Source organism: Equus caballus, chromosome 16 (assembly GCF_041296265.1).
Source record: "Equus caballus isolate H_3958 breed thoroughbred chromosome 16, TB-T2T, whole genome shotgun sequence".
Taxonomy (NCBI): domain Eukaryota; kingdom Metazoa; phylum Chordata; class Mammalia; order Perissodactyla; family Equidae; genus Equus; species Equus caballus.
The window spans coordinates 50,693,469-50,709,913 of record NC_091699.1 but is presented as its reverse complement, the minus strand read 5'-3'; the positions used below and the strand labels follow the sequence as shown (position 1 = coordinate 50,709,913).

At 45.1% G+C, this 16,445-nt stretch overlaps 1 protein-coding gene across 4 annotated transcripts in view; it reads right to left on the bottom strand.

Annotated features, from left to right (window-relative positions):
- Positions 1-4,710: 4,710 nt before the first annotated feature.
- SMARCC1 (SWI/SNF related, matrix associated, actin dependent regulator of chromatin subfamily c member 1) overlaps positions 4,711-16,445 on the bottom strand; it is a 165,609-nt gene continuing 153,874 nt past the window's right edge. For 2 of the 4 annotated variants that reach the window (XM_023620516.2, XM_023620517.2), the window contains exons 27-28: positions 9,323-9,499; positions 4,711-6,984 (exon numbers count right to left, since the gene is read on the bottom strand). In XM_023620516.2, the coding sequence (XP_023476284.2) occupies positions 6,887-6,984; positions 9,323-9,499 (275 nt within the window). In that variant the 3' untranslated portion in view covers positions 4,711-6,886. Of the gene's footprint in view, positions 6,985-7,256; positions 7,550-9,322; positions 9,500-16,445 lie in introns of those variants that run through there. The other 2 variants (XM_023620518.2, XM_070237797.1) reach the window with 1 other exon arrangement.

Genomic DNA, 16,445 nt, shown 5'->3' with positions numbered 1-16,445 from the left:
TTTGCACTGCCTCTTGCCCATAGAGGCACCAATGCACTCTCCAACTCCATCTCTGCTTCCCTTGTCTGTGGCTATCTCTGTATCTCCTTTTTTTTTGCCTTGTATACAAATCTCTTGGTGTTTATCTGCTGTGTCTCCTTGACTCTTGAGTGGTAGGTGTCAGAGTGGAGGATCTTGATGGACATGCCTACCGTCTCCTTCCTGACGCTGGTCTGTGTGGGAAGGAGGCCTCATGGATGGGTCCCTTGATGCCTGGGGTGTGACAACCACTACCATTTTTCACAAGATCGGTCTGGATGCTGGCCCTTCTCTCACCCTTTTGTAAAACTCTACCTACTCCAGTTTGTTTCTCATTTTAATATATTTTGTTAAATATTTAAATATATTCCTTTAAATTCAATTTCTGAATTAAGTAAAACAAGCATATGGTATAAAATATGAAATGTCTCCTTCCTTAATATCTGTTCCTCAACCACCTTCTTCCCTTCCCTGGAGACAAATTCTGTTAACACTTTTTTCATTTTGGGATTTTAAATCAACTGTTGCCATTCAGTTTCATTCCAAGCGTCCCTAGCAGATCTCACCAGCAGTTTCAGAACTGGGCACAGAACACCTGGCTGGGCAAAATCTTCACAAGATGCATGGGAGAAGCTAATCCAGGCAGTGGAATATCATGGAAAGAGCAGGATTCAGCACTGGGTCTGTGTGACCTTGGGAAGAGTCAGTAACCCAAGTCTCATATATGTGAAAAGTTGTAACCATAGAGTGTCAAATAAATGCAATATTTTTTTCTGGGCACAAGGGCCAGGGTAGGCTAAACAAGAGGAGAGATAAAATGTAGGAATTGGAGAGTGAAAGAAAGGGAAATTGACCTCTATCTAGAGCTTACATTTCATGTCCCCACATTCAAGTCTTGTGCGTTTGGGCATCAGGGATGCTTTGTGAAGCAACAGCTTCTGCATGCCTCTGAGGTTCCTATTGGGTTTGGCAACCTGCCTCCAGTACCAAGGCAGGCACAGGGCCCATTGCCATGGCTACACCCCGCCTCTCTGTACATAGAAAGCCCCTGGCTTCACCAAGGGGCTCCTATCCAGGGCGGGAGCTGCTCCAGTTGCCATGGCTGGGGGCATATTTCAGTCTGGACAGGAAAACAGCACGATTTCTGCCTTTAAGTCCTCAAGAGTAACCACTAACATTTCTGAGTTTTTAGTTTTCCTAGTGCTCTGTCTTATTCTTCACAACCATAGTATGAATACCTTACCAGTCATTTTATATATTTGCAAAATGACACTAAGAATAAGCAACTTTGTCCAAGTTCATGCTAATGAAGTGGTAAGGCCAGGACTTGAACTAAGATCCTAATTTCAAATGTTTTCATTTTAGTATGGAGGCTTTTCATTCTTGCTTCTTAATTTCAGAAGGAGTCAAGATGCAGAGGTAGGGCCTCATTTGGCAAATGGAAGCCCTGCTTCTCCCCCCCAGCACCACCCGCTTCCACCTGGGCGCTTAAGAGTTGATGCTTTGATCTCTTAACAGGGCACAACACGGCAGTTAAGTCCAGACTGACATCCTAGATCAGAGTAAAAAATGGACATCTGGTATGGCCTCTCTCCTGGCAGTGTGCTAGGTAGAGACACCCGGTTCAGAGCTGCAGGGCAGTCAGCTGTGACAGGTTTTGGTGATGGGCTGCTGGGACTGGACGTTGTTGCACCATTACCAGGAAGAAGGGAAGACCCGAGGGTCAGGGGCCTAAGTTCTTTGCACTGACTACCTTGCTGCAGGGAACTCTGGATTCTCAATTGCACATATGCTCTCATCCTGTAGCTACTGCAGAATAAGCAGACTGGAACAAGGAATGCCACAATCAGTTTGCATGGCCTTGGGAGATGTCAGTGTTAGGGCCAAACTAGCCACAGAAATCAACCTGTGCAAAGAGGTTTATTACCAACCAAGCGCCCTGCTGCCTCCTAAACCCTTCCTAGACCATCTGGTAGTGAGGGCACCTTAGATACCGGACTGCCTTAGAACTAGAGTGGGAGGCATTTTCTTTCTTGTCTGTTGTCTGAAGGTGGTGGCCACTGTACTGTATTAAGGCATGGCTATTTTGCTGAGACTTGCAAAGGATGTACTGTATGGCAGGTGGTGGTGAGGTAGCTACCAGAAATCACTCACTTGACTGCTCTCCATGGCTTTGGAGGGGCCTGGAAAGACCTCTGGGGACAGTAGGGAGTAAAGATGGCTTCAGTTCTACAAGACAGGCCAGAGGAGGAGGGGACCAGACAAGTCTCTTGCCCCCTGGGTTCCCATGAGAGTTGAAACAGTGCTGGGTAGTCTTAGAGTGAGCTGGCTACTATTGGTTTCAGAACCTCTGTTTAGGCTGATTCATAGAATTCTCTGTCCCCCTCCCTCAGTCACCCTTTGGGTATGGCAGTCCTGTCTCAGCTCTGTTTCAAGGAGTTCAGGATCAAAAGTGCTTCTTAATTGTGATGGCAGGCCTAAAGGCAAGACACAGGGAAATGAAGTCCACGGGAGCTGTTCACAAGGAGATCCAACATTGAGGCAGCACTTTCTTCAAGAATACACCTTTCCATCCCATTCTGAAAGATGACTTCCTTAAATGGAGATAATCCATTAACAGGGGATCAAGGTGCTTTCACAATGTTCCCAGGAAGTCTTCCTTCAGCAGAAGCAACTGAAAACAGCTACGCTCTTGGAACTGTAGGAAGCAGGGGCTTTATAATAAAAGTCACAGGCAGAGAGGTTTGCAGAAAGAAATCTCAGGGGTTGGCATTGCATACCCAGATGAAAGGGTGTTCTGATTATTCAGATGGAGGTTTCCTGGAATGAATGTCAACCCTCAGGTTACCACACCCCACAGGACAAAAATCACAGAACATCCCATTCACAGGTGGTATAAATTATTCCCTAGAAAACTCTTACTACACTGCTTCTTTTTCTTCATGAACACTTGGCACTATCTAAAATAATATTAACTATTTAAGTTTTGGTATTCCCTACCCCACAAAAATGTAAATGGCCTGGAGCACAGGGGCCATGCCTACCTTATTCATAACTGACTTCACTGCATGCAGGGTCAAATGCCTGGCACACACTAGGCCCTCAAATGTTTACTGGACTAACAGGCACATAAAATGAACTGTCAGGAACTGTACAGATCTTGCTCTAATACACAATTTTTTTTTTTTTTGCTGAGGAAGATTCACCCTGATCTAACATCAGCTGCCAATTTTCCTTTTTTTTTTGCTTGAGGAAGACTAGCCCTGAGCTAACACCTGTGCCAATCCTCCTCTATTTTGTATGTAGGTCACTGCCACAGCAGGGCGTGTCAGTGGTATAGGTCCACACCCAGGATCTGAACCTGCAAATCTGGGCTGCCAAAGTGGAGTGCACCAAACCTAACCACTATGCGCCAGCCAGCCCCATACCATACAACCTTCTTAAAGAGTGGTTCTCAAAAGATGGTCCCTTGACCAGATGCATCAGGATCCCCTGGGAACCTGTTAAAAATACAAAATTTCAGAACTCACCCCAGACCTACTGAATCAGAAGCTATGAGGTAGGGCCCAACAGCTTGTATATTAACAATCCTGCAAGTGATCCTGATCTGCACTGAAGCTGGAAAACTGCTGTTCTTAAGTGCATCTGGCGGAATTACTCCACAGTAAGGATCTGAGAAACCTGTGGAAGACTGGTTGATTGAACATGACCTGTGATGCTCTAAAAAGAATCCACACTCAAGTTTATAAACCAGTCTTCAGGATTAACTTCTCTCATCACCCTTAGGGAAGCACAGGAATCTTGTGAGACCCAGCTGCCTCCAGCACTCTTCACTGGAGGGAAGAGTTACAACGGGTCAGAAAGCAAAGCCCAACCGGTCTGGGATGAGCTCCTTGAGGAGCTGAGTGTTCACCTCCTGGCAGACACAGAATCGGCTTCTTTTGCTTCACTGGGTTCATAAGCATCTGGAAGGCAATGGCTTCTGTTTTCTGCACAGGGTTTGCATCTGTGGTGCTCCAAAGGCTATCCATGGAATCACGTGCCTCCAACTTGAGGCTGTTGAAACTGCATCCTAACATTCTCTAGCTCACTCTTCCTGGAGAACTTCCACTCATCTTTCTTCATTTTTTTTTTTTTTAAAGATTTTATTTTTTCCTTTTTCTCCCCAAAGCCCCCCGGTACATAGTTGTGTATTCTTCGTTGTGGGTTCTTCTAGTTGTGGCATGTGGGACGCTGCCTCAGCGTGGTCTGATGAGCAGTGCCATGTCCGCGCCCAGGATTCGAACCAACGAAACACTGGGCCGCCTGCAGCGGAGCGCACGAACTTAACCACTCGGCCACGGGGCCAGCCCCTCATCTTTCTTCATTTTGAGCATGGAAATAAACAGTGGGCAAGGCACATTCAACTGTATGTTCCTTAAGCACAATGAAGGTGGAGAGCTGGGTTAGGAAGCCCGGAGTCACTGAACTTTAAGTAATGACCAGGATCAGGTGGGGCTGAATATTTAGGCTTTTCATAGGACATATGAAGAAACTGGTGTATGAATGCAGAGAATAGGATTAGAATCCAGAAACGATGTTCCATTTATTCACTGAATAAGAGGGGAGATTAGGCTTTCTTGATCAATTTCCTCCAATCTCCCGAAACTCCCTCCCTTCATTTTTCCAAATAACAACACACAGAGAAACATGTTTGTACAAAAACCACATATTATTCCCCCTCACAAAATTGGGTCGGCTGTATTACAGGGACAAAACCAGATCAAAGACATGAAAAGAAAAAGTCACCACTTATACTGAAACATAACAGTGTTAAGAATTCAGGTATTCTGTAGAAGTATTACCAGCATAGTAAAAATATTTCCACCTGGATCTTTTAAATTTGAAAGTGATCACATTAAAGACCTGAGGTTACAAGGGACCACAGTATGAACCAGAATTCCATTTTCCTTCTAAGACCTCAGTGGAAAAGGTAAGTATTTGGAATGAGTTTCCTTTGGGAAAGACTGGTGGGAAACACGGAAAACCCTGGCCATTGTCAAGAGGCACTGGGGTCTTTCTGGAGGCAAATGCATTGGAACTAAACTCCAGTAGGAACAAGCTCATTTCCACTCCGAGAGTCCAGAACAAACAGACAAAAGGAACAAGGTCTCCTTGGTTCCAGTACTCTGATGGTGACCAGGACCACCTGGTTAGAGGTAACACCTGAGGGTTCTGAAAGGCAAATCTAAATTGTGGGTTTTTTTTGCTTTCTGATATTAAGAAAAAAAGTTGTAAGGTGTTTTAGAAACACCTCCCTACACCCTCTCATATGTAAAGCTTTATAGAATATATAGAAAAAGATGTTCCACTTTGCATTCTAAATAATGAAACAGCCACTTAAGAATGTGAAGTGAAGAGGCCTGGTGCTTTGGAAATCAAGCTCTATCAAAAACACCCTTTCCCCACCCATGGAAGGACAGAGGGGAGGGAAAAAGGACAGGAAAAAAACAAGAATTCTCAAGTCACTCATCAGCAGGGGTAGAAATGGGCTCAAATTAAGGCATTTTTGTGGCTCTTCCTCTGGAATGGCATTCTACTCTCCCAGCCCAAGCACCCTAACCCTCAAAGCTTGATGCTCTGATTGCCCAGTGAGTTCCTTGGTACCCCCAGCATCTCCTTGACAACCCTGTGATGGATGGAATGTGGGATCTCAGAAAGGGAAGGGAGAAGGTAAGAGAGGCTGTTGATCCTACCCCACTTCTCCAATCCCAGCCCAAACCTAAAGTACCGCTTCACTAAGTTCCACTCACCCTGGCTACTGCAAGAGGTAGTTTGGGGACGTGTACCCCCAGCCATTCTAACCAAGTTCCATGAGCTAAAATGTTTATTAGCACTATCTACTTACTTTTTTTTTCTTTTTAAAGGTTTTTAAAGAGGGAGGAAAAAAATGCATACAAAGCAGTGAATAGTGGGCTAGATTCATTGGGTGGCCATTGCCACAGACTCCTAAAACTTTCCTGGCTAGTCTAGGGAACTTAGGAATGCCTCCCAAAATCCCAGCCCTCAAAGCTCACACTGCTCTCAGAAAACAAAATACCCACCCCCACTCCAACAAACTATCTGCATAGAAAACCAGAACCAGTGGGCCTGGGGAAGGAGATCTGTTCTGGCGCCTGTGCTCTCCCTACCATGTACTAAAGGGGGATGTTCTGCCAGGTGGGTGGAAGCCTTCACAGTCCTCACTAGGGATAAAAATCAATGGGGTCCCTTTCCCCATTTCTTTTAATTTTGGTGCGTCTATGTGTGGCAAATATCTCATGGAACTTCACCATCAGCACCATTCTTAGCTCAGATAAGCAGAAATAAGGTCACTTATAATGCCTTAAGGTTTGTCCCCTCTGGCTATCCCCTCTGCTCATCACCATTTTTTGGTTCCTATTAACTTAGGAAGTTCTCCTTTAAAGCAATAATGACAAAAAAAAAAAAAAGGATAATGATTATAAAGCATTTTCCATAGAAGCATAAGACAAAGCAAAGAACTGCAGGAGAGCAAAAATGATAAAGACATAGGATACTAATGTTGACAGGACCTGCAGATAAACTGTCAGTATACCCCACACCAGGACAGGGGAGACGCAGGTTATTTTTAGGATGACCAGGGCACAGTCACCACAGGCTACCCCTTGAGTGTTGGCTGAGGACCTAACACAAGAGGAGTCAGAGCATGGAGAGGGGTGGCAAGAGAAATGGGGAAATAAGGGATGTGAGCTTGGGGCTATGAGAAGAAAAGTCCTGAAAGAAATCCAAGGAAGCTGAGGAACACAAGTCTTGTCATCCCTACTCCAGCTGGTGGTGCTGGGTGTGGACGTTCCCTGCATCTTCCAGGCTAGGGAGCAGCTGAGGCTGGTGGGCCTGGAGCAGGAGGTGGAGGGACTCCATCTGCAGGTGGTGGTGGTGGCTGCTGCTGCTGCGGCGGAGGGGGATCTGCAAACACATTCGAGAGTAACTCGTCATTGCTGGAAACACAAAGGGCTTGGGAAAGAGCCCAACCAGAGAAAAATGACATAGGAAGTAATTTTCTTTATGGCAGGTAACCAATGAGGCCTGTGAGGCATTGCTGCCGCTGTGGTCTATGCGGGTCACGTGCATGTGAACCTCTGGGTCACTGCTCACTCATGTTGTTTCCACTAACCCAAGTGGGTGCAGGAGTGGGAGGTGTCTGAATCTGTCCCACCCTTCCAAGAATCACTCCAGACTTTTTCAGAACTTATATTTTGGTTTTATTGTATTTTAATGGTTCTAATTTTATTTCTTTAGTTAAATGATAAGCTCCTTCCTGGGCAAGTTCTGTGTCTTCTTTGTTTCTCTCACAGTATCTAGCCTAGCTGGACAAGAAATAGATTATCAATAACTTCTTGCTGATTTAACTGACTCCACCAGGACCAGAGAGCTTCACTGGAGGCAGCTGCTGACAAGTTGGACAGTCCTGGGAGGCCCCACAGCTCCTGAATTGCAGTCCTTGGATTTTTGGCCAAAACTAGGTCAGATCCTGAAGGGAACAATTAGTATGAGTGTCTGGGGCCCCTTCCTATTTCAACTTTAGCTGCTTTAGTGTACAAAGGAACCCTAGAGATCATTTAATCCAGGGTTTTTTAAACCTCTAGATTTTGCCAGAAATGAAAACATACGAAACAAATAATTAAAGTGCAGTCTTGCTTACAAGTCAATTCACCCAGCTTCCCCCTAGGAGGTTTCCACCAAACTGGTAAGGCTCCTCAAAGCATTTTGAAGCCCAGTGATCTAATTCCTTGTGTCATCTTTTAGTGGAGGAAACTAAGGCCTGTAGAAGGAAAACAACTCCCCAGTGAGGCCTGCCTTGTACCCTGGAGCCAAATCAGAATCCCTCAGAATCCCTGAAACACTCATTTGTGCAGGAAGGGGAGGGGAGCACCCAAAACCCTCCACATTCTCAAGATGCTCCACTGAAGGTCCTTTAGGATGGAATCCTGCAGTCACACACCATGGGTGATTAGCAGGGTATGAGAGTGGTAAAGACCAATGATACTGCTTCTGCAATGGGGATGGCAAACTGGTCCTCTCTCTTGGTAGGCTGGCACATTTGTATATGGCCTGTAAGATGGCAAGGCAAGCATTTTCTTGCCACGGAAAAGAGGTACCTGCTGTACTACAACCTCTGACCACTGGCTGAAGGGAAATCATTTTTTTCTATTGTCGTGATCCTATACACCCAGCTAAACTGCTGTCTTTCTTCTGTACACCTACTCTGTTCTAGCCCCAAGGGCTCTAGAGACAAATGAGAAGCGCCTTTGTCCATGCAGCCTGCCTCCAGGGCCTGGGAAGTCTCCTACAGTACTACAGTGCACTCAAGGCACTTCACAGTCTCATCTAATTTTGGTAAATCCTATACTACTGTCCACTTGTTCATTCCTTATGTTCCCAACTACAGCTCCTGGACGCTAGGAATTCTCAAGTGTCCTTACTCTCTGTATTGTGAACAGGAGCTAACTCCTTGGCACATACATGAACTTATAAATGAACCTGAGATCACAGATGTGGCTCGGGTACCTGGCCACTATCAGCTGCATTTTGGGACTGTTCTCACTGAGAAAGTCTACAGGAGTAAAGGGCAGGCCAGAGCCTCTGAAGCAATCTTCTGGAGGCCAGGGTTGGAGCAGAGCAAGGGCTCTATGGGAGAAATGACCCTGCTTTGCACACACCATCAGACAGACATTGCTCAGCAGCACTTGTGCCTTCTCCACTGAACCTGCTGGGACCTCATATTCCTTCTCAACACAGCTCCCGAACAGTCGTTCCTTAGTCTACGCAGCCACTACCAATATATCAGAGTGGCTACAAGAAACTTATTTGTTATTCCTGCCCTAAACTGTTGTTTTCTTTATAGCCACTACTTATGAACCCTGTAGCCACAAAAGGCTCCTGTAGGGAAAATAACAACCAGTAGCTCTGTATGTCTCCCAAGACTCAAACTAGACAGGCTTAAATGGGAGTGGGAGAGGAATGTCTTTTTGGCCTCCCCACAGACCTTGGTGTCAAGCATGCATGCCGTGATGGCTATGGCACACAAGCCCAATTGACTAGAAGCACTTTGCACTCATCAGCTCTTTGCCTGTTCATCAGGGTGCTGAAAAGCACGGACCAAAAACGGATCTGAAACACACTGTCACAGATCACATTGTCTGTGGACCTGCCAGACCAAAACAGAGAACAAAGCCTTCATCCCTTGTCTACAGCCCTCCCAGAGAAACCCTGGGGTGATGCACCCCTGCACTGTGCTACTTACACATGCCATTAGGTGCCGTGAGGGGTACCCGGGGTCCTAAGATGTTTCCTGGCATTGGAGGCATACCAGGAGGGGTAGGGCCACTCCCAGGGGGGTGGATGTTGGCCGCAACAGTGGGAATCATTCGGCCTGGCATGGGCTGCCCAGGCATCATGGAACCTGGGCCTGGTATCTGACCTGTGGAGGGAGATTGAAAGTACTAAGGTAAGTGTACTAGGAAGAAAGGGATACTCACCGCGCAAGACTGATAAACACAAATACCTAATCCGCCAAAGGATCTGAAATACTGACAAAGCGGGCTGGCCTGGTGGCACAGTGGTTAAGTGCGCACGTCCCGCTTCGGCAGCCCGGGGTTCGCCGGTTCGGATCCCGGCTGCAGACATGGCACTGCTTGTCAAGCCATGCTGTGATAGGCATCCCACATATAAAGTAGAGGAAGATGGGCATGGATGTTAGCTCAGGGCCAGTCTTCCTCAGCAAAAAGAGGAGGATTGGCAGCAGTTAGCTCAGGGCTAATCTTTCTCAAAAAAAAAGAAAGAAAAAGAAAGAAATACTGACAGAGCGATAATCTGTAATAATCTCTACGTCCAGCTTTTAATTTCTTTGAGGGGAGAGGAGAAATACTGGGGCAGGTCTATGAAGTGAATGACTATCCTAAGCCCTGGTAGAGGCAGGTAGCTGTAAGAAGCAATTACAAAAAAACATCAGAAAACAAAGCATTCCTTCTGTTTAGTTAGGTGAACAGTGGATTGTCAATTATCTCCCTGAGGACACAAAATGCCACGCCCAGACCACAGGGAATGGAGACAAGGACTTTAACAGCAAGTCAGTGCACAGTCCAAGGACCACAGCTCAGTCAAGATGGAGCTTCACGCACAGGCTTTGTGGGAAGGTGTGTTTGAAAGGGTATTGGTCACTACTGTGAAATTAACATTAAAAAGGGATTCTAATTGGAATCGCCAAGTCCCATTCACAAAAAATCTCTCTCTCTATCCTTCATCATAAAGCACTGGCTGTGGAGAACCTGGCAGAGGCGGGGAGACCGGGCCAGGGGAGAAGGACAGTTCCTTCATCTTTCCCTATTGTTTTGAAATTAATGATAGAAGACATTAGACACAAGAACAGTAAATACCGCTTGTATTCAGCTTCACACTGAGCCTTTAGAACTTCTAGCACACTTTTTCTATAAAGAGCCAGAGAGTAAACATTTGGACTTTGCAGGCTATATAGTCTCTATCACAACTATTCAACTTTGCTCTTGGAGCATGAAGGCATAGATGATACATAAAAAATAGGTGTGTCTGCATCCCAATAAATTTTTATTTATGGGCTCTGAAAAGTGAGTTTCACGTAATTTTCATGTGACATAAACATTCTTCTTCTTTTGAGTTTTTCCCTCCAATCATTTAAACTGTAAAACCGTTCTCAGCCTGCAGCCCAAAAAAAAACAGGAGATGGGCCAGATTTGGCCCATGGGTTGTAATTTGCCAATCCTGCTTTAGATATGATGGTGGATACTTATTAGTTCTGGAACTCAGTGGTTTGGCTGCTGGACTTGATTTTAAAGAGCTACAAACGAAGGACAATAGTTTAATGGGCACAAATCAAGGTTAAAGCTCTTTTATATAAGCAACACAGTGGTCTGACTTGAGCTGACATAGACCCTGCACCTCATTATATGCTCACTGTAATACATTACCATGTTACACCACACACCCACCGGCACCACAACAGTTTACAACTGCCATGGCAATGGCAGGGTATAACCAATAAGGAAAGAAAAGAGGTGGCACCCTTGTCCCCTTCAACCCCAAAAGCCTGCCTGCCTGCCTGGTTCCCAGAAGAACTATGAATATTCCTCCCCTTCAGTACCTTGGCCCCTTATAACAGCTGCTTAATCACCCTAAGAGCTGAGAAGTTGATTTGTGAACATAGTTCCCACTTCTCCATTCTTTGGCCATTGAATAAAAGTTTGCGCCGTTGAACGCTCAGCTTTGGTTTTGTTCCAAATCCGCGACACCGAAAAGAAAAGGACTCTCTGAGGAGGAAACCGCCGATTGTAGGTTCAAGATCCACCGGCCCTAGGCTCTTTCTCAGGTCCCCTCCGATTGTGGGTTCAAGTCCCACCGTGGGAAGCAAAACTGGTAACATAACAGGTACAGGTTGCCTCCTTCTACCAAGTTCAACCTGGACAAGAGGCCTCTGCCAGCCCTTCTCAGTCTCTCTCCCCAGAAAACTGACGGTAGAGCAGTGAAGCATGCCTTTACAAAGAGGCCTGAATGAGAACTGGGTAAGGGAGAAAGAAAGGAGGGAGAGCATATCAGGTGTGTGCTCACATGAGTGACAGCATACACAACTGTTCAGTCCCAATCACTTCTTGTTTTCAGCAGTATGAGAGTTTTGTACTTTGATGTCTAGAGCAAAGAGTGGGCTGCCCAAACCCGACTGACCAATGGCTATAGCAGTCAGTAGCCACTCAATGTCATCCTCAACAGGGAACGTACAGATAAACTAGACTAGAAACTACACAGTGCGATCTCACTTTCACTTCATCCCAACCCAGATCAGTGTTCTTGGGCAAGTCATCTAGGATGCCCTAAGCCTCTGTTTCCTCAGAAGATAGATAGTAAAGCTAAATATCTGCCCTACTTTCATCATACGGCTTTCCGTAAAATCAGGGAAATGATTTATTTGTTATAATGCCTTATGTCACTGGCTCCTCCAACAGGCTTATGAGAGGCAGAGCAAATATTCTTATTTTATAGGGAGTAAACAGAAGCTCAGAAAAGAGATTTCTTCACGGCCACAGAACTTGTAAGGGAAATCAGATCCAGGTGTTCTAACTCTAAATCAAATTCTCTTTCTACCATACCACTCTGTGCTCAAATGAAACAGTTCATAAGAAAGGATTTAATATCACAGCCAGCATTTAAAAAAAATGTAAAGTGTGTACTTTAATTCCAGGCACCATATTTTCTTCCTCACTACATCACACTTATGAGACTGCTTTGCTTCCTGCAATAAATAATTTTTTAATTTAACAAACACACATTCTAGCACTTTGCAGCAGGATGGATGGTGGTCCCCAAACAGATATGTATACGTTCTAAGACCTGGGACCTGTAAATGTAACCATATCTGGAAAAAAGGTCTTTGATTAAGTTAAGGCTCTTGAAATGAGGAGATCATCCTGGATTATCTTGGGCCCTAAATCCAATGACAAGTGTCCTTATAAGAGACCCATAAAGGAGAAAACAGAGAGGAGAAGGCGATGTGAAGATGAAGCAAAGAGAGATGTGGCCACAAGCCAAGGAATGCTGCCAGCCACTAGAAGCTGGAAGAGGCAAGGAACAGACTCACCCCCTAGAGTCCCTGGAGGGAGCATGGCTTTGGTAGATATTGGACTTCTAGCTCCTAGGATGCTGAGAATAAATTTCTGTTTTTTAAGTCATCAAGTTTGTGAAAGGAGAAGACATAAAGACTGAGTAACTTGTTCAATGTCATAAAGTGTGTAAACAGGGAAGCCCAGACCTGACTTGGGTACTCTGGCTCCAGGGATGGTGCTTGTAACCAGCGCACCCTGCTGATGAAGGTCTGGAGGAAGGGGGTCCAACCCTCTCCCAGCAGACTATGTGATGCAAACCCTGCTGGCACTAAACTGACCTGGCTCCAGACAAAAACAATTCTCAAAACCAGCAGCTCAGAGTGTATGTTCCAGGAGAAAAACAAATTATTCAAGAAACAATCTGGCAAAGAGAATCAGTGGCAGATCGACACAGACCCATGAGGTGACAACTATCCAACCCGCACTGGGATAAGCCTGTAGGTTCTCGCTGTCAGGCCCAGCAGTGCTGTTTCCAAAGCTACCTGCTCAGCGGCAGTGGCCCATTTACCTATTTCCCTATATCTTTATGACAACAAGCAAGGGATAGGGCAGCTTCAGGGTTTTCCAAGGCTATAAGCCCAACAGCTGAAGAACACCTTTCCTTTCTCTAGATATAAATTCTAAAGCCTTCTGAAAAAGTTCTCCAATCTTCCTGTAATAGGGTCATAAAGGCACTGGGATATGGGTATTCAGGGCATGAGAGAACAATGGCTCTTTGGGGGAGCTGGCAGCAAAAAGAAAGGCCTAGAGGAAAAATAGTTTACTTCTGCTTGTGGGACCTTGCACAAACATTTCTCAGGAACGCAAGGAGTACTAAGAGTGAGCAATGTCCCTGTGCCATCCAGAGGTTACTGCTCTCACAGGCTACATGACTCTCAGTGCTGGTATGCTTGGGCAGTGGATTTAGAGAACAGACAGGGAGGAGACAAGACGGTTACTTTGAGTCCAGGCCTGCCATTAGCCAGGCAATGACAGTTATCTCATTGAGCCCTCCAGGTTGTCAGGATGAGTACAAGACAGTATGAGTTTCAAGGGTAGGAAACCTTACCTAACCTCCCTGAAAGTCTCAGAGAGGCTATGTAATTTGGCCCAAAGTCACAGGAACAACAGACTGAACCGAGATCCAAACCCAGGTCTGTCTGACCCTGAGACCCATTTTCTTTTCCTTTACACCACCCTTGCCTTAAAGTTGAGCATCTCTCTTCTTGGAAAAGCTAATTTCTAAGGAACAAATTTGAAATGGGGTAGAATTTAAGAAGACCGGGAAGAAGCAAAAAATCAATTTCTTGTAAAGCAACCCGTCATTTTGAAATATAAACATCCTTGTGCTTTTTCTGGTGTCTGATATAGGTCTCATCACTTTTAAATGGATGACAATGTCTGAAGGCATTTCTATTAATTCTTACTAAACATGAAAAAGTCTGGCCAGGCGAACCTAAAATGAATGGGAGCAGGCCTCACCAAACAAAATAAAGGGTGTGTCTGTGTATGTATTTTCCATTAAAAAAAAATTCAGGTATTTCCTTCCTCAGTAGAGAGGGAGGTGAGAGCGAGAGAGCGAGAGAGAGATGGCTTCAAAATAGCAGTATCAAAGCATAAACTGGTGGGAGTCTGACCTACATACAAGCTTTTTTTTTTTTTTTTTTAACAGCAGGCATCTGAAGCCTGAAAAATGGAAAGGTTTGCTAAAATTAGGTTTAGCCTAGTGAAAAAAATCCCTCACAATCTCAGGTTTATTAGATCTTCCACTAAAGCATTACAACCATCATGCCTGATGGAATATTTAAGGATTTTATTTTTATTCTTTGGGATGGGAGAGGCAGGTGGGAAAAGAACACGAAACTAAGAAAGGGAACCTGTGAAATTTCCAATCTTGAGCACATTTCATCACTGTTTCTAACCGTCCACAGCACATTCTCTGGCTGAGTCCCCCTGAGAACGGAAATAACACAATCAGGGCCAAGTGAGGGGAAGCCCAGGCTCCTCAGAGACTGCTCCTCCCGCAGTAGCTTCCGGGGGGCGCCTGCGACAGACGTTCTTTGTTGAAGACTGGGCCCTCACTGTTCTCTTTGTGAGAGTAACCTGCTACTCCGGAAAGTGGCACGCCAGGCTTGTTATCACATGATGCGAGCAGGACCAAAGGCACCGCAGATAATAAAAACTTGGCTGATGTGATGCGCTATTCCTTTTCCCCTTTCAGTGTGGGGCTTCAGTAAGGGGGTTGGCTGGGAGGTGATGACTGGTTGTAATCCTTTCCTGAGTGCTATTTCCCACGGGTAGGGTTGTGTAAGTGGGTCCAACTTGGGGGCTTACAAGCTAAGTGCCCAATGCCTTGGTTGAAACTTCCTTGAACAACCAATATTTTACTAATTGATGCCAAATGTTCTAGTTTTGTCATTAAAACATCACTTTTACCATGTCTGAGTTCTCAACAAATCAGATCAATTCCTACTCTGTTTTTTTCAGGCACTTCCTAAAAATCCCTATACTACTAATGAAAAAACCATAAAGATATTTAAACCAACATGTGCTTTTCCCTCTGCTTTTCACACACAGGGACTTCCCCAACACAGGCAGCTCACTCCAAATCCACAAGAAATGAATACGGTCACCCGCCGCATAACGACGTTTTGGTCAACGATGAACTGTATATACGACTGTGGTCCCATAAGATTAGTACCATACACCCTAGGTGTGTAGCAGGTTTGTGTAAGCACGCTCTATGAGTTTGCACAATGACAAAATCACCTAAGGACGCATTACTCAGAACATATCCTCATCATTAAGCAATGCATGGCTGTACTCAAGAGTGCCTCATTTACTATAAATGCCCAGGGGAGGCCAGAGCTTACACTGCACTTACCTACTAGAATTTTAGCATTTCTTTTTGACTCAACTCAAAGATAGGTAATCTTCCTTTAAATATGTGCCAAGGCCCCTCGAGTCCTGACCAACCATCTTACCTTAAAGGAGACCCCAGCAGTCAGAGGAACCCTTCTTGCTCTCATAAGCAGCACAATCAAGAACAGCCACTACCCAGACCACTCTCCTCCTTGGTCCCCCATGTGCAGTCACGGACACCACAGCCCAGGGTGTGGTCAAGGGATACTATGCATGTGCTCAAGAACTGGTTGCTATTGTGACTATTCATCTTGTGCCATTTGGAATGGCAATCTTACAGGGAGAATTAGTAAGTCTTTAACTTAGGAATCACTTCATGAAATTAGACTGTTTTACAATTTAAATGAAAAGATGAAATGCAGTGCTGTGTATTTTATCAAGATCAGCAAAACCTAAGGGTGGTATAAAGATATCTGGCTGTGGCTACCTCGTTTCCATTTGCCAACTGTATACCAGAAACATTCCATTACAGATACTTCCTTTGCCTTTTTATTTGGTAGGAATAAATCAACCTAGGACACTTTATTAGAGATAGGAATAAAACCCACAAAAAGCTGGAGTTCCCAGATGAGTTGGGGGTAGGACCAAATATGCCGAGGAAAAGAGAGAGCAGCATACACACAGTATTCTCTATACAAAATTCCAAGCATTTGAATGAATTAAGGGCAGGGGGAGGGAGGGTGGACTGAGAGGTACAAACTAAATGGAATATATACAGGTGTCAGCTTATACTAGCCACTCTGGTGCCAGGGCCATACATGTTTGACAGCCTGGCAGATTCATGACATTGAGCTGCTATTTTAATGGGCTCTACCACTAACTGATGGCCAGTTTTGT